The sequence below is a fragment of the Gobio gobio genome, assembly GCF_949357685.1.
Source record: "Gobio gobio genome assembly, chromosome: 17".
Lineage (NCBI taxonomy): Eukaryota > Metazoa > Chordata > Actinopteri > Cypriniformes > Gobionidae > Gobio > Gobio gobio.
This window is the reverse complement of record NC_137110.1, coordinates 45,520,583-45,539,997: the sequence shown is the minus strand read 5'-3', so window position 1 is coordinate 45,539,997 and position 19,415 is coordinate 45,520,583. Positions and strand designations below refer to the sequence as shown.

The following is a 19,415-nucleotide window of genomic DNA, read 5'->3' as shown; positions in this document are numbered from 1 at the left end:
GGGCAAATTTGACAAGCTATAATAAATGATCTGGCGGTATTTTGAGCTGAAACTTCACAGACACATTCTGGGGACGCCAGAGATTTATATTACATCTTGTGAAAATGGGCATAATATGTCCCCTTTAAGGCCCATTCACACCAAAAACGATAACTGATATCTATATTAGCGTTTATATCAGCGGACGATATCGTTCTCTTTATTCTCAGCGTGGGCTGCAGTTTTGTCTGCTGCCACTTTACAGTTTTTCTCAGTCGCTTTGGTACATTTCTCGAATCATCCTCGACATTTGCAAAACAGTAAGTCCATTTCTCAAAACAATTCGTACAAATAGCAAAACACCATGGATTACCTGCAAAAGCCAGTCTCTTGCTCAAAATCCTTAGTTGATCTCTCAAAAGTAAATATCTGTGTCAATGAACATGTCAGTGCCATCAGAATGACAAGTCCTTGTGTCATTGTGTATGAATAAGACAGTCAAATTGCTGAGTCATGTTGTCAATATAACTGTACTATGGAGGGATGTTCTGATGTAAATATGGCAAAAATTTTGATGACAATTATTGTAAATTGTAGGTTACACCTTAGTGTATGTGGGAGTTTGAATGCAAGAGACTGGACAAGATTCACATTTATGCTATTACTGTTTGTATTGTAATTTGTTGACAGACCATGTCATTGCGATACAGAAAGGAAAAGACAGCACTGCATAGCACAAAGAAAAAAAAACCCAGAAAACAAAAGTAGAAATGTGAACGTCTAACGGAAATGTATAGAAATATGCTTGACATTTTATGACAACTTGTTCAACCATTTTGCATGTAAAGACTTATGCTATGAACTAATGGCTAAATGTTGTGGGGGGTGAGACTATTCAACAGAGACCCATTATAATACATTTTGATCAACATGACATAAGCAACTGATAATGTAGGAAACAGCAGAGAATTGTACATAATCATTTGCATGGATGTACACAAGCATTTGCAACTTGTTCAAAGAAGTGAGAATCTGTTTTTTTGATGTGCAGAAGTGACACAATGATGTGAAGATTGAACAGGTAGCTTTGAGAATTTCAATTCTGATCTGAGAAATGTACCAAAGCGACTGAGAAAAACTGTAATTGCTCGAGCTCTTTAAATCAGGATGGATTCTGATTGGCTGTCAATGTTTTTAGCGTTCATCAGATGGAAATTTTGTTTTTCTGAAAGTGATTCCAACAATATCATTCCTCTGTGACGTTATTGTTATTGTTGTGATGTGTTGACTTTATTTATATATTTACAAAGAGTGAACAGGCCTTTAATCTTGGAAATGAATCACATTTCTGATCTTTAGACTGTCACCATGCTGCTCTCTTGTCACTTCTCATATTTATCATAAACTAAAATTTAATGGAAAAACTAATTTCTCTGTATTTCATTTTTATTTTTTAAAAATACCACATAAATGGAAAATATAGGATTTTTTCTAATATTGTTATACATTTTTATATTTTCAAATACGTTTTTATTTTTATTTTATTTTTATTTTATCCTCAGGATAAAGTATTGTAGTTATAAAGGTTGGATTTTCCTGATTTTTGCACTCTTTATGTTTTATACTTCACAGACTGTGATGACACGTTTTAACAGTCATCAACATCGTAAATCCTGCAAAGTTTTTTTTATATTTTCCGTTTTTTTTTACTTTTTATGTATGTACTTTTATAACACTACACTTTGTTTTATATCACCTTTGCATCCAATTACAAGAAACTAGTTAATGCAGCTGTTAGTGTGTTTCTAATTCAGCGTTTATGGAAGTGATGGTAAAATTTACATCTTTCTCTCTTCTGACTCCCGTTATCAATCTCACTCAATTTTTTCCTCTTTTTGAAAGTTGTGAAAACACTATTTTGGAGTTTTGCTTTTGCTATTTGAGCAAATGGGAACACATAAAATATATTTAATCTAATTATGTCTCTCATTCGCCGCTATAGAAGTGTACCCAACTATGACGACTTTCGCTTCTGAGAAACCCGGAAATGTGAAATGTGTAATCAGGACGAAAATGCGTTGATTTGCCGTTAGTGTAGCGTTATCAAACATATGTACCCAAGGAGGCGAAAGTTAATTTCAAACTAGTCTCAGCCTTAGACGTCACGCCCACGGACCGTTGGCTGAACGTCTAATGGCACACTTTTCTGGAAACACTGCAGAAGTTTCGAAGTCGTCATCTGATTGGTTGGATTCTACAGGATGTCTGCGAGACATGTGTGTTGCGTTCTTTAACGGTCCTTGCAGAATGTTTAGGGCCTTTATGGGTTAAGCAGGTTCAGTCTCAGAAGACTATTGTGGTTGTCTCTGCTGCTTTGATCCAGTTGCATTAGGTTTTGTCCATATACAAATACTCCTTTAAGGAAAAGCTGGTGTTTTTGAGTCTTTTTTTAAGCCCCAATTCAACTTTTTATGATTAATGTATTTATTCAGCAACAGACCAAAGCTTCTGTTAGAAATGTTTTGCATCATGCATGAGAATTTTTTTTTATTATGCACGAACTCCTGTTTACTTGAGATTTTTCCATGCAGTGGTTTCTTAAGATTAAATATAAATTGTCCATTTGAAACGTTCATGCAAATTTGAGAGACAGTCCATAATAGAGCAATAGAATCGACCCAAACTCAAAGTGGATGCCATTTATGGGGGGGGGAAGGGGAAAGATGGGATTAAACAGGTATGCTGGGATGGAAGTAGTGTTGTTTATACACCCATGATTGGCAGATTACACGAAAAGATACCTCAGTGTCCTGTGTGAGGCAGAGTGTGGGCAGAAACTTTGGGAGCCAGATTGCTTTGCACTGCCTCAAGAACACACATGAAAGTCAACACGGTAAATATTGCAGGAGGCCAGCATGCAAGCAGGCTCAAAGAACCTTGTGTGACTGTGAATATGTGATGCCTGTCTTGTGAGACACATCCAGGGTCGGAGGTCATCAGGCAGGGTGACTGTCTGATAAATCAGTCATGAGCTGAAGTTTGACCTCAGGTGTTTCAGGGGAGTCTGATGTATATACCGAACCAATCATATTGAGGTGTGAATAAGACTGTGTTTGAATATCGTCATGCACCATCAGTGTGAGTATGTGTGTGTATGGGTTTGCTTAACTATTTTAAGGACAAAACTGTCCACGGAAGTGCTTATTTCTTTATTTCTTTATACACAACCATTTAAATGTTTGTCTGTAAGTAAATGTAAATGTTTTGAAAAGTCTCTTCTACTGACCAATGCTGCATTTATTTGATACATGTCAATATATTGACAAATGTTTTTAAAATGTCATTTATTTTTGTGATGAATGCTGAATTTTTAGCATCATTACTCCACTCTTCAGCATCACATGATCTTTCAGAAATCATTTTAGCAAATTGATTTGCTGCTCAAGAAACATTCATTATTATAGAGTGCAACAGTCAGGTTCTAGAAGTAAAAACTCCATTCCTTTTCTCCATAGGGATATAGATTTTTAACTATGACTTATAACCCTTTAAAGACAGCCCTACTGTGAGATCCGAGGTTGATAATCGATGGTATTTGCTTCTGCTGAAGACAGCAGCCTGCATTATTTCAGCTTATTTTATAACATAATTGTATTTAACTGAGGAATTCTAAAAAAAATGAACAAAATAAAAAACTAGATAGATAGATAGATAGATAGACGGACGGACGGACGGACGGACGGACGGACGGACGGACGGACGGACGGACGGACGGACGGACGGACGGACGGACGGACAGACAGACAGACAGACAGACAGACAGACAGACAGACAGACAGACAGACAGACAGACAGACAGACAGACAGACAGATAGACAGATAGATAGACAGATAGATAGATAGATAGATAGATAGATAGATAGATAGATAGATAGATAGATAGATAGATAGATAGATAGATAGATAGATAGATAGATAGATAGATAGATAGATAGACAGATAGACAGATAGATAGACAAGTGGATTTTTTGAAGGGGCAAGTGAAAGAGAATTTTACTTGCCCGACCGGACAAGTATCCTGATAAAACCCCATTAACAAAAAAGGGGGACCACCAAAATGCAAGAATGATTGTGCATTCATTAGTGTAAGTGCCGATCGATAGTGGATAATAATATATAATGTATAATGAACTGACGGTTGTGCTGTTGACGCTCACGCCACCTCTCGAGGAGAAATCACAACAAATGTGCACGGCTCACACAGAGAAACTCAGTTAACACACTGCAGTAAAAATGTAGAAATGAGGAGTTTATTTATATTTAAAACATATAATACAGTTAAACAACATCACACGAGCAAGAGTGCTGTTTTCCTGAATACCATCACGACTGAACAATACACTGATTTCATATGACAGTTCCATAAACAATTATTAAAATTAAGTCACTTACATTTTAGATGCAATATTGCCTGTTTTGTTCAATTTCAGCAGCGAAAATAGTTCCAAACAAAGATCACAGCAGAACGAATGTCACAGCAACAGCGTGTTAGTGAATGATTCAGTGTTTGAATGAATCGGTTGAATCAAAGATTCAATGACCTGTTCGTAAACGACCGCCTCATTCCTGAATGAATCAGTCGTTTGAACGAATCGACTCAATGACTCACTCATTCAGACGGTCACCTGCGCCACCTACTGCCGTTTTAGTTTCATGTTTAAACATTCTTTCCAACTTTTCTTATTTGTATATTCAAAAAATATTTAAAACAATCTCATAACATTATTTAATGCAGGTGTAATTTTTCAGTGTAAATGATTTAATTTGATTGGTAACAGTCAAAATAAATTATTATATTTACAACACACAAAAAAAAAAAATAGATTTTTTTCCAGACAAGCAAGTGAATGACAGATTGAGCACGTGAACAAGCTTAATGTCGAGCCCTGTGATTGATTGATAGATAGATAGATAGATAGATAGATAGATAGATAGATAGATAGATAGATAGATAGATAGATAGATAGATAGATAGATAGATAGATAGATAGATAGATAGATAGATAGATAGATAGATAGATAGATAGATAGATAGATAGATAGATAGATAGATAGATAGATAGATAGATAGATAGATAGATAGATAGATAGATAGATAGATAGATAGATAGATAGATAGGGAAAGTTGGCATAAACCTCATGTGAAGTCAGAGAATCTTTTGGCAGGCTATACTTTCTGAACACGCTGCATCAGACGAGGGTGGCCATAATGACATCAATTCTGCTGACATCAATGCCATGAAGCGAGAGAATTAGAGAAAGAGAAAATGACAAGGTCCCCTGGACAGAAACTGGTACCAAGACAGTTCCTGCCAAAGAAATGATGAAGACATTGTCTCCAGCGCAGGCGGCAGTTTGCATTATGCATCTGTAGCCAGAGACAGAGGTAAACAAAGCAGCCAGTGCACGTTATGATATATCTGTTGTTCCCTGCGGAGCGCTGGATGGCTGGAATCTTTAATTACGTTCCCGTCAGCTCTCTGTTCCTCTACAGGCACGCTTTCACCAGGGGATGGCGGTGGACAGGGAGCTCAATTTGTTTGGGTTGCCATGGCTCGTATTCTGTCAGAGCATTTAATTATGCTTTCGATACATCCTCAGAGATGAAGCTCTCATGGCTTATAAACTGTTTATTGTTATCTCAAGTACAGCCAAGCTGAGAGCTTAGGCAATAGGGGAAATAGAATTCCCCCCATATTGCCCGCATTTATTGTTTCTCACCATGAGGGACGTGACCCAGTGCACATGGAGGAACATTACTTGCACTGTCCAGGAGGTCTAGCTCAAGGCAGGGTTTAGACACTGTTAAAAGATCTGCTTTTGTTCCAATGCTTCTAGCAAGGACAGCTCAGTGATTGCTCCTTCATAGCTCAGGAGACTTAAAGGAATAGATCATCCAAGAATCTCGTTCCAAACATAGTCCATAATAACCCGGGTGACACATGAGTCAGAATGTTCAAGATTCTATTTTCCATGCGATTTGAGATTTATATTGTCAAGCTCCAAAAAATGGAGTATCCAAAAATATATTCCATATGACTTGTGCACTATATTTCTGACATTCTGAAGTCGTTTGCTATGAGAGTGCAAAGAAAATACAGTACAACAGCTCTTTAGTTCTCACTTAAACGAAATAAAATCTCGGAAGAATTTGATGAGTTTGTTTGAGTTTGAAATGAGACCTGCTTTTTGATTGCAAAATTTGGTATCTTGAGACAAACTCTTTGTTTTATCTGATTGCTGTCAAGGGCAAACAATAGTTATTTTACTGTAATGTTTCTCTCTCTTTCTCTCGCAGGCATGCCCAGTTTCATTAAGACTCCTGAAGATCAGACAGGGATTTCAGGAGGGGTGGCGTCTTTCGTGTGCCAGGCGGTCGGGGAGCCCAAACCACGAATCACCTGGATGAAGAAGGGCAAGAAAGTCAGCTCACAGCGCTTTGAGGTGGGTTTGAAATAATGAGATGTGCTTTGTTTGTGCCTGCGCTCTGATCGGATGTGATGTGGAGCATCATATGGGAAATCTCCCTGCTTTCTGCCAGCTGTTCTTTTACCAGAACATTAAATCAGATGCAACAGAGATCTACTATTTCTTCTCACCAGTGGCTTCAAGACATCTCGTATTATACTGCAGCACTCTTTGATTAAGATCATGTGCGAGAGGTTTTCAGCTTTTATCATGACCCGCTCTGGGCTCTGGAGTGTCGAGTGTTTCTTTGAGTTCATACATCAGTGCTGATATCTGTACTGCAGAGAGTATGCTAAACTGACCTACACAAGTGTAACATAGATATGATGTGTAGTGATGTGAGCTCAAATTATGTGTGGTCAACAAGTACTGCAGGCTTGATCCCAGGTCAAAAACTATGGTCACTAAGGTGGCAGGGAGATGTATTTTTAATAAGACAGCAAGGCCAAAAAATGCTGACGACAAAAAAGACAAATGCCGCACTTCTTTTTGGACTGGAAAATTAAAGGTGCTGTACAAGAGAGATTAAATTCTGCCGAACATAGCTACTCCGTTAAACTGTCCCCATTACTTCAACCGCTCCAAAACATGTCAGAAAACTCACACACAATGAATAGTTTTCTCATTGGCAAAGAAAGTGTGGGCTCTTTCTTTCACGGATACTGCAAGACAGGACATCTATCCCAGTCACATGTGTCAGATATTATTGTTTATCAAATAAATGCACTCTTTGTGAGCATAAAAGACTTCTTTTAAAACCTCTTAAGGGGTGCTATTACAATGTTCCACTTTTTCAAATTTAGTCAGTGTGTAATGTTGCTGTCTGAACATAAAAAAGATCTGCAAGGTTACAAAGCTCAAAGTCCACTCCAAAGTGAGATATTTTATTTAACAGAATCCCCTTTTTAAGAACTACAAGAATGCCTTGTTTGGACTACAACACAATTTTTCTGGATCTTATGAAGTATAATGTTACTCATTTAAATAATCCCCACCCAGAATGGTGCGAGACCTGGTTGAGCTGCATTAGAGAAGACAGCGTTGTTGCTTTTCGTGCGAAGTTGGACGCTTGAACATTTTGAGTTTACTTGCTTCATTCGCACGTGACATTCGCTTCACAACAGATGCGAATTCGCGTCATGGGAGGGGCTTCTGCCAGGCGGTTCGTCTCATTGAGAAATGGCTGACATGGGCTGTGTTTACTTGTCTTTTTTGTTAAAATTCTACTGTTAATGTGTGACAAAACGTAGTTTTAAGACTTTTTCAGACGATAATGTAGTTGTTTAAAGCTCAAATCTGTGGTTTATTTATAAAAAGAGTGCCAATTAGAACATTTTATCTGGCGTTTTCGGAGTTGTGAGATCCAGGCGATCAGCGGCGCTCCGCGCTTGTTATCCCCGGCGAGAGCAGCCTTTCCTCGGCCAGTCCTTCAGACATTTCCCACTGGCTCTGATGTCTCTGTGGTGTCTCGAGCTATAATTCGTCTTGTGTATATGTAACGGCCGATCTTTGGTCTCATGGATCTATAATTTGTTCCCTGGCAAATCGTTTAGGCTGAGCGCAAAGTGAAGTTTCATTACTTTTTTATTTTTAGGCTATAACTTTACGTTACCGTTGTAGCCGACTAGCACTGACTTTGAATGTTTGACTGAATTGTTTGCTTTATTTCAAGCTTCTTATACATTTTACTTATACTTTTGTATTATTGATCATACATAAACTTGCATTTAACAAAAAGAGACTGGGTTGTGTTTCATGTCATTTAATGTTATCACAGTGATAATCATATGCACACTTGTCTGAACCAGATATTAATATATGATTAATATAAACCAGATTTTCTCATCGTTGTTGTCACTACAAGAGCAAGCTCCTGATTGGTTAACACAGCGCGAATATCCGGCAAAGGTCAGATTTTTCAACTCGGACGATTCACGTCTTTCACGCGAATCACGCTTCAAATGCTCAATTCGCTCAGCTCGCGCCGTGTCATCCGTGCTGCCTCATTTGCGCGTAGAATGTCTATTCGCGTCTTTGCATTGACTTAACATGTAAATCACTTGTGCGAATCGCGTCATTCGCGTCCGGTGTGAACGCACCATAAGGCTGACGAACTTAGCTAAAATGTATTTTAAACACTGTTTCTGATTCCTGAACATTACAACCCTAACATTTACAGTGTGCTGCACATTTTATTGAGAAATCAAGCATTCTGCGTTAGTTCAGGTAGGCCACGTAGTCAAACTCCGCCATCAGCTGATTGGAAAAATTTCAACCCCACCCATATCAGCTGATCCAATTCCTCTGCACTCAATCCGCAACTCTCAAACAGGGCGCCTTACTTAAGCGTAGCTTCACTTCAATCTGCCTGCTTGGCTGCTTCTGCTGCACGCTGCTTTGTAACCCACCTCCACCCCAGCTCCTCCTTCAACTGTGTTTAACTTAATCAATGTCATTCTGTTGTCATTGATTTATACTCTGTTCTAAATGGGGGGGTTGTCCTGCGGTTCCCTGTCTTGGCTTTTCATGGAGCTCATTAAAAAGGATGAGGAATTTAGAACAGAGCCACATCGCCAAATGTACATTTTGTTGCAAAATATGCCAATAAAAAGTTGACTAAAAGTTTGTCTATGGTGTTTTTGACTTAAGTGAACCTGACTGAACTCGCAGTTATGGAGGGGCGGGACATTTCCCGAACACGTGCCGAGTGCTGCCAATCACAACACACTGGGCCAGCTAACACAGCACATTTCGTATTTCAGAAGGAGGGGCTTCATCGAAATTGGCGTGTTCGAGCCAGACTGTGGAGAGAGGAGCTGTAATAATGTAAAATATGTGAAAAAGAATGTTTTTTGAACAACCATGAAAACATATTCTAGTACACCCCAAAAACTAAATCAAGACTTCTTAAAAGGGCATAATAGGACCCCTTTTAAAAATCTTACAGACTCCAAACTTTTGTACGGTAGTGTTAGTCTGGGTCAAAAGGTTGTAGGTTCAAACCAGTGTGTTGAATAATGCATTCTGTGGAGGGAGATGTTCAAGAACCACTCTAAATAATGATTCAATGAAAAGAACAGATTCATAAGAATCATTTATTTGTTAATCAGACTTTGTAGTTTTGTTCACCCATCACAGTAGAAAGATGTGATTTATTTACTGTCTTGGATTGATTTCATTTATTGGTTTTGTTGCACTTGTTATTTATTTATTTTTTATAAAAGACTGCAAACTCACAACTAAGCTAAAATATAATTCACTTGACTATGTTATATATTTAGTAGTGGTGTTTAACTATAGCCATTGTTTCTGTGACTAAGACACTTACACCAGGTTACTCCAGGTGGATTGTACCTGGGATAACAGCACTGCAAAACTGATCACATCTGTATAATGCAGAGCATTTTGAGAGTGCATGCCAACACCGCTGCCCTGATTCCACCCCAGATATAAGCAGACTCTCTATTCTGGCCTGAAACAGGCCAAAGAGAGGCTCATCTGGACCTGATGCTACTGCTGATGAGTTTATTGTGGCCTCTGTTTGGCCCCAGACAGTCAGATGCGACGTTTTTGGAGGAATGAGTCGACGAGGTCTGACAGGTCATCCTGCTCTCCAGCCAATAGTAGAGTGCTCATCCCTCATTGTCCTGGCACTGATGCAGTTTTAGCCTCAGCTGGCAGATTCAACAGCAGTACAGTTGGCAGTACAGGTGGCACAGGTCTGATGTGTCTGCTGTGGACACTTTAGGGTGACCAAATTCTTGGACGGTCATCTGTCCTGCTGGTCTGCCTAAAACATGTTCTGCCGTGGATAATACACTAGTGACTGCCAAACATAAACAGCATTCATAATCATATTTAATTAATTAATAATTATTATTTTTTATAATAATTCATTATAAATAATATATCATTATTATAAGTGTCTAAATATTGTAGTGGCTAATATACTATATATAATATACTATAACTGTTCCAAAATCTAGTGAGCTGCCAACATGAGAAGTATTCACAATCCTCTTTAATAAATAATCAGACTTAATGGTGCAGTATGCAATCTCCCAGAATTGTTGTTGAACACTGTCAATTTTTGTAATCAAGCCAAACAAACCCAACCCCCCTCTCTTCATTGCTCCGCCTCTAAAATTCACAAATACTTTACAGCCCGCAAATAACCGCCTCACTCTAAGCTGGTCTCAAACACGATCGCTGACATTCGAGGCCGGCACACTAAGGACGCTAAACATTGCATTCTCTAGTCGAGCAGCACTAGCTGGCCTCTGTTACACACGCAGTGCAAGAGTGGATGTATCATAGCAGAAGCGAAGCAAAATGATGCTTCACAAAAAATAAAGCAAAGATGATGAACGAATGATAAGGAAGCACAAAAAAAGAACACACTGTACAGTACACAAGAGTAAAGAGTTGGTTGTAGGACAGCAGCTCCAGACAAACAATGACACTCAAAACTGTCCTATAACTATGTCTAACATTACAACAACAGCATTTCTTGGTTCTGTGAAAACCAGTGTTATTCCGGTATGGAGCAGAAACAACGCAACCTTGGTGTTCGTTTTCAGGCCTTCCCATGTAGGCAGAAGCGTACCGTGGGGTTTCAGTCAGGGCCTTCACTAACGATCAACACACCCCACACCGCCACCATAACAACACCACACACACACCGATGCATACAAAATACAATCATGCACTGTTTGCACTACTGTTATGAACCCTGCTTTCAAAGTGCTCGTTGGGAAGGGGGCAAGCAACATAAAAGGACACGCGAGACAAAATTTATTGATACCGCTGCACTCACGTGTCACCGTTTAGGCAACTGGTGAAATGAATCAAAATCAACTCACTGGCACAAATACTCTTAAACAAACAAACAAAAACACAGACCAACAAGAACATCGAAAGAAACTCAGAAAAAACAGCTTGTCAGCTAACGTTACCGGCTTGACATCAGGATGCATACGAAGCTTGTGCACTGGCCATAGCTTATTTCACTTAGATCGCTCACAACCCGCCAAAAGTTCAAACGGCTGATGACATCAGCGGGGGGTAGCGCCGACACATCGCTGGGCCTCTGGGGCGTTCTATCGCTACACATCAACATTTGATTGGCTGATGACACACGTCAGTCAAAGTTATGATCAAATGGAAAATGTCAGCTTCAACGGAAGGCTAGCTATTCTACTAGTGCTGGTCCACAGAGCTGTGATCCGTTTACATGAAAACATATGGAGAATACAGCTCAGCCTCACAAAAAATAACCACATTCTTTCTGGAAATATAATTGTAACACTGAAATAGACAATAATTGAATTTAGACATGTTCAAACACACATTCATTTAATTGAATTATGAAAAAAAAAAAAAATTGATTTTGACAGGGCCCTGACAGCCCACCACTGCATGTAGGTCTCTCCAGCGCTGGGAAGCTTTTCTAATATTAAAGCGGGTCCTAAAGCTCTTGCCTGATCTTAATCCTTCTTTTTCCAGCGATTTGTGATTTTTCTTTCTTCAAATCTCCCTCTTGCTCACTCTCTACTCCCCCATCATGAGTCAACACGCCTCCTACAGTTGATTGGCTCACTTTCTCTCCTCCCTCATCAAGAGTGGACACGCCCCTTAATGCTGATTGGCTTCACGTTTGTTGTGGTGCTCGGTCCGACCAATGTTTCAACAGCGTTTTTGAAAAATCGTTTACTGCACCTTTAATAATAATAATAATAACAATCATCATCATCATCATCATCATCATCATCATCATCATCATCATCATCATCATCATCATCATCATCATCATCATCACCATGATAATTAATAGTCAGACTTCATAGGCACATTCACAACACAAAAGCTGTTCCAAATTAGGCAGCATGAGAAGGCAAGATATATTGATATTAAAATTACTTTAATTCCAGAAAGTGTTTATAAATATAATTCAATTCAATTACAAATTTTAATATTACTCAGTATTTACGTTGTTGCTATGTTGTTGTTTGCTTATTAGGGTATCACATAGTATAGCTTAACAACATGCTAAATCAAGACTACTGAAATGATGAGAGAAAGTTATGAGGAACTATTTTTTAAGTTTTGCCTATGTAGAACATTCCAGATCTGTCCCGTTTGAGGTTTCAGTTGAGAGCAAGGCAGCTCACTATGTTTTGGAAAAGAGCCATGGAGTCTGGCAGAATGCAAGTGGACTAGACCATTTATTTTAACTAAGCTGCAAAAATGGCTCAGACATCATTATAATTATGATGCCTGCAAGTATGAGCAAATGAACAACTCATGTTTACGCATCAGTGCCCATTCAGTATTCAGCAATTTTGCCCGTCCCGAACGAGAAGCACTCGTCATTTATATAATAACAGTTTTTGAAGTCTTTAATGTACAGTAACAAAAACAGAAAAGTCAGGTAACGTGGAAAATAATCATGACAAACCGTGAACGTTTTTGAACCTTAAATCAAATTATTAAAGAGAAATTTGATACTACAGAACTCTGGCAAAAATACAGCCCATTTAAAGCTATTCTACTGTGATAGCTCATAAGCTCAAACTAAAGTATTTCATTCCAGGGAATGTTGCGTTTTTTTTTCAACATCAGTTTAGACAGTACGGGACTCCAGCAGGGGAGCTCAGGTTGATCTCAATTTGGCAGTCAACCTAAAAACAGAGAGAGGCTGACGGCAACGCAGGCATGAGGGCTCCCTGAGACGACCCTCCTCACACTGTCAACAGAGTTGATTGAGCGTGAACGAGACGGGGTCTGACAGCAGCGGCATCTCACTTACTTTAACTCTCTCTGTCTCACACACCCAGTGCAGTAAATTTACACTGTACGTGAGCTGATCCCTCTGTATGTTTTTAAAAAGTGAGCGAGTTTGTTACCATCTCTCATTTTATCACTTTTTGGAACTCAAGGCATTTTGGCTGGTTTATTCTATTTCTGTCATGATTTTGATAATAAGTGCAAACAAATAACACTAATGAAAATGACAGCTTTATTATCATTTACCAACCCTGATGTTGTTTCTTCCCTGAATTTGTTTTTATATTCCATGCACCACAAAATGATGCACCACAAATGATTTCGTCCATGCAAGAAAAGTGGATTGTAATTTATACTGTCGAGCTTTAAAAGGACACAACTTCACTATAAATGTAGTCCATGTGACACATGCACTAAATCTACAAGTACACCGATCAGGCATAACATTATGACTCCCTTTTGCTGCCAAAACAGCCCTGACCCGTCGAGGCATGGACTCCACTAGACCCCTGAAGGTGTGCTGTGGGATCTGGCACCAGTATGTTAGCAGCAGATCATTTAAGTCCTGTAAGTTGTGAGGTGGGGCCTCTATGGATTGTACTTTTGTTTGTGTTTGTTCAGCACATCCCACAGATGCTTGTTTGGATTGAGATCTGGGGAATTTGGAGGCCAAGTCAACGCCTCAATCTCCTTGTTGTGCTCCTCAAACCATTCTTGAACCATTTTTGCTTTGTGGCAGGGCACATTATCTGCTGAAAGAGGCCCTGTCGTCAGTTCACAATGGTTCCTTCCTTGGACCACTTTTGATAGATACTGACCACTGCAGACCGGGAACACCCCACAAGAGCTGCAGTTTTGGAGATGCTCTGACCCAGTCGTCTAGCCATCACAATTTGGCCCTTGTCAAACTCGCTTAAATCCTTACGCTTGCCCATTTTTCCTGCTTCTAGCAGACATCAAATTTGGCATATTTGGGCATGAACAACATCAAATTTGAGGACACAATGTTCACTTGCTGCCTAATATATCCCACTCACTAACAGGTGCTGTGATGAAGAGATCATCAGTGTAATTCACTTCACCTGTCATAATGTTATGCCTGATCAGTGTATATTGTACAAGCCCAGTAACTTGTAGTAAATGTATTTATTTTTGCATTTAGTTATTCATTCATGCATTTATGTTTTATTTATTACTTTAACTGGTATATATATTCTTAGGAATGTCATTTTTCAGATTAATTTTCATACAAACTGGACCAAATTTGTGCAGATTCATACATATAAGCTAGTTTTAATGCATGCAGATCAGTGGATATGCCTGATTGTCTATTTGAAGAGAAGCATTTAATTTTTGATGCTGGAAATGTCTAATATCATCTGTATGTCTGTGTTTATCAGGTAGTAGAGTTTGATGATGGCTCAGGCTCTGTGCTGCGGATCCAGCCATTACGGACACATCGAGATGAGGCCATTTATGAGTGCACGGCTACCAACAGCGTTGGAGAAATTAACACTAGCGCTAAACTCACTGTACTAGAAGGTAAGAATATACTCTATACTATTCTTTCTCTCTCTCTGAAACAGCATATTATTGTCCTAGCACTTCATGAAGATGTTCAACTACAGTCGTTTTATCTCAATTCTTTGCATGCATTGTGCAATTAGGAACGGAGCAGATGTGAAAATAAAGAAACGCTGACTGTAGACTAGACTAGTATTTTTGGTTCCTCTCACACTCAGTTTCACTCAGATAATTACCATTCTGAGAACATAAACAGGAATTGAGCTGAAGTTAGATTCAGCAGGTGGTCCGACTGACTGGAGCTGGAGCAGGGGCGGATCATGCAAAGAGCTTTTCATGGTAGTTTCCTTTTAACTTGAGGTTCCACATGTAATCACTGTTAGCCATGGCAAATATTCACTTTGTTTAATGAAGTTACCCTGTTGCACTTTAACACAGCGGGGAGATCTGATTAAAGTCAACATCAAAACTGATGCTGTTTACTTTCTGCTTTTGCTTTTTACTTTTTTTAATACACATTCCTGCTCTTATTGCACATTATTCATCAGTGAATGTTACTCCAAAGAAGAAAAACGAATAAATTGCAACCTCCAAAACAACATTCCTTTTTGTCTGATGTCACCTAGGAGATGCTATGGAGGATAACCTTGAACTTTAGCCTCAATGTCGGGGTAAAAAAAAACACAATCCACTGCAAACTTACATTCAGCTCCGATTCAGATGTGAACAGCCACTTTATACCAACCTGTCAGTCATCACTATGGAAATAAAATAGTTTTAATGCAGTTTTAATGTTTAATGACTTTGAGGAAGACCGAGAAAGAGATAGATGGAAGATGAAAGGATATATATTGTGGTGGGGATTTTTTAGTGACAGTTTTTCTGCAGGTTACATCATTACACCAGTAGGTGCCGACAAGTAACTGCTTTTATTGAGTCATTTAATAATGTATTCATTCGATTTGTTCAAAACATAAATGAATCAAGTGACTGGCTCCATCAAAATTGGCATACTTCCTTACTATATAGCAGGTGAACCACAGTATGTGAAAAGTAGTATGTCCCAATTCACAGTACTGTACTCATAAAACAGTAGGTGAAATGTACCGGGATTACTTATTACTTCCATTGAGATTCTTAAGTGTGTATCTGATGGACATTTTACTGTCCCATGAGGCCAGGGGAGAGAATTTGTGAGTGGCAGTGAGTGACGCAACTGACGCTGTAGGTCTATATTCATATTAAAATGTATATTTATTAATAATTATTTATACAAAAGAAATACCTACTCTGGTATTTTTATGAGCAAGTCATTTGAATCATTCGTTCAACTGATTCATTCAAATCACTGGTTCATTTAGGAATTATGAGTGAGTCATTTTAACTGATTCATTCAAAACATTCAGGACTGAATTAAGTGACTCTCTTTATGAAGTCATTGAATAGTTCATTTAACTAATTTGTTCAAAAATCCCTTCAGGAATGATTCAAGGGGTGCTTCTCAATTCTCAAATTGATGCTTCCTCATTCCCTCGTTTCCTATGTCCTCATGCCATTTTGAAGGACTTCTCAATTCTCTAATTGCACCGCGAGGAGGCGAGGAATGAGGAGCGATGAAGCTTCCTGAGGACTCATGAGCAAAGATACACAGGTGTATCCTTCCCTCGCATCCTAAGGGGGTGAAGCTAAGACGCGAGGAAAGGAAGCGAGGGAAAGAAACGAGGATGCACAAATAAGAAATGAGAAGCACCTAAGTTATGCCCTTTATGAGTGAGTCATTGAATAATTTACTCAACTGATTCAATCAGGAACGAAACACCACCTACTGTGTGTTGCCAGTTAATCTGTGACTTTGCTTGGAACTATTTCCAATCTCAGTAAAAAAAAAATTGACATTAATATATTTTCCCAAAAAAACTCCCAAGAAGTGTTTCTTGCCTCCTTCTCACATGCTGACTCACAGGAAAAGTTCAGCCAAAAACCAGGCGTATTGTTCTCAGTGGTTTGTTATTCTGCTGATGGTTATGAAGCTTATCAGCCCTCCATCTCACAGGACTGTGAGGGGAGGAAACACACACTCTCCTCCACAGGATTGGAACATGTGCATCGTTCTGATAGCTGCCTCTGTTCTCAGTAAGCCTCGCTGAGGTTCCTCTGCTCAAAGCAAAGAGTTGTGTGTGTGTGTTTAAAGATTCAAGTTCATTTCAGGGCACATTTGAGTAGATTACCTGCGCCTGCTGCTCTGATAGAGTGATTTTTCCATGCCTGGCCCTCTGACCCTATGGTAGATTACAGCACACACACACACACGCGCGTAGAGATAGAGGCAATATGTGTTATGTGAGTGTGCTGTACACTGCTGCTAGATTCATGTTCAAACATGAGGAATATGGAGGTGCTGATACTACACGGTGATAAATCTCAGTCCAAATTCTTTTCTTAGACAAAGAGCCGATGCGGCTGCTTGATTTAGTCCACGGTTACAGCTCACTGAAATTCAACATCCTCTTGGAAAGGCGTTTCTAGTCATAGCATGGCACCACGGGGCACAAATCAGGGTGTTTGTCTTTTGTAATATATCTGCGCACTAATCTGGGGAATTCAGTTAGAGGGAGGACAATTGTGGGTTCATATGATGCCAACTGTGTTGGAAACTGGGCCACGCTCTCTCGTGTTTTCCATTCAAAGTGTTGTTAAATGTGCGTTCTGAGCCACGAATCAGCAAGCGGGCTGAACCTGTGCAGGAATTAGGTTTGTAGGTTAGGTGTCATGTCTGTGATCACATTATATTCGGAGCAACTTTCCTCACCCGTCCTTTGGTTTACATCAGTGTTCTCTCCACAGACTAGCAGATTTTCTTGGCTGGTTATTACCAAAATGGTCTTCTCAAATTTGAGCTGTGTGTATTGACAATTACAAAGTGGAACACATGGTAGTAATCAGAGGTGGAAAGTAACAAATTACATTTACTCGCGTTACTGTAATTGAGTAGTTTTTCTGCGTACTTCTACTTTTTTAAGTAGTTTTAAAAATCTGTAATTTTACTTTTACTAACTGTCACCCCCCTTTTTGAGAATACACATGAAAATGCACTATCCAAACTTAAAGGGCTGTAATTCAAGAATGCTTTGGAATATAGACCTAAATTTGGTCTTGTTTTAAAGCAGACACTCGGCAGATTATTGCTGAAGTGAATTCAATATATGAAAGTATGAAAAAGTTATGGAAATTTAAATTTACTGTAAAAAAAAAAATACTGTACTAAATATTTTTATTTTATATAAAATATATATTTTACAAAAAAATTTTAATCTAAAATTACTATAAAATCAAAGCCATATGTCTAACCAAGTTGTGTTCCAAATTTGAAGTTGATATCACAAAAATTGAAGTTCCCATGAGATTTTGTTTAGGCGCTGTACCACAAATAGCCACCGGGTGTCACACATATTCCATTGATTGTTTTTTTGATGCATTTTTCTGTAAATTTCTGTCCAAATATCCCTTCCATCACAAAATGGTCACCAAATATGGAACCCTGAGACTCAGACCTTTCCGACGATATGTGTTTTGTCAAGATTAGAAAATATTTTGATTATAAAGTAGTTAAAATAAATGTTGTAATATAAAACATGACGACGCCCACTAGGGGAGGAGCCCGCTAGAATAATTTAAAGTACCGTTTCCATGGTAACGCAACGTCCAATTTCAAAACGGTTTTCACAGGATGAATTTTGAGTTTGTAAGCTTTCGAATGATACCTAATTTATGATAATTACTCAAATATATGATACGAAAAAAAGCCGATCAAAAAAAGAGTGCCAGGTGACCCGCCAGCGGGACGGTGACAGGGAAGGGGTTAAGTATGTTTTGTTTGAAGTATTGTACTTCGCTACATTTTAAACCACATCCGTTACTGAGTAAAAATAAATATTACAAAGGGGGGAAAAACGCGATCCGAAAACGACTGCATTGAATTGAAGGGCGGGAGACGGGCGGACAAGACAGACATCAGAGCCAGCTGAAAGCGAAACGCCGTCGTGAACCCCGGGATAGTATGGAAAAACTTTGGATAAAGACCAAAAATAGCCGGGTGTTGTCCTGGAGGATATCAAATTAGCAAAAAAATGTTGATGCAAAGGAGGAAACACATAGAACATGTTCGGGAACACCATCCCTCTGTGCAGATAAAGGTACGTTTATAACTTAAGGCCAAATGTTTTCTGTGATGTAGAGGGAATCCCGGAATTACCTACAGTATAACGCAGATGTCACGTAAAACACGCGAACTGATGGATGAATGAATACATCAACAGTAGAGCTGTACAATAAATCAAATCGCGTCATGGTCTGAGAATATTAAAGCTCAAAACACAGCTATTTAAATATATGATCTGCTTGTTCTGTCTCTGTGTGAATGAGCAGCGCCGTTTCGTCTACTAGCCTACATACTTAAGTAGCCTACGCGATGCTCGTGGTGTTTAACGTCTCAAAAAACATATTTGGGCATGAACATACAGTATGAACATTTCCAGAGCTGTTCTGAGACCCTCTAATGAACATTTTCATTATTTTACTTGATTAAAGGCCATTATCAA

General features: G+C 38.9%; 1 protein-coding gene across 1 annotated transcript in view; it reads left to right on the top strand.

Moving 5' to 3' along the window:
- ptprfa (protein tyrosine phosphatase receptor type Fa) overlaps positions 1–19,415 on the top strand; it is a gene marked incomplete at its 5' end in the record, with an annotated part of 188,387 nt that overhangs the window by 18,072 nt on the left and 150,900 nt on the right. The window contains 2 exons of the mRNA XM_079841132.1: positions 6,338–6,483; positions 14,694–14,835. Coding sequence (XP_079697258.1) covers positions 6,338–6,483; positions 14,694–14,835 — 288 coding nt within the window. The remainder of the gene's footprint in view (positions 1–6,337; positions 6,484–14,693; positions 14,836–19,415) is intronic.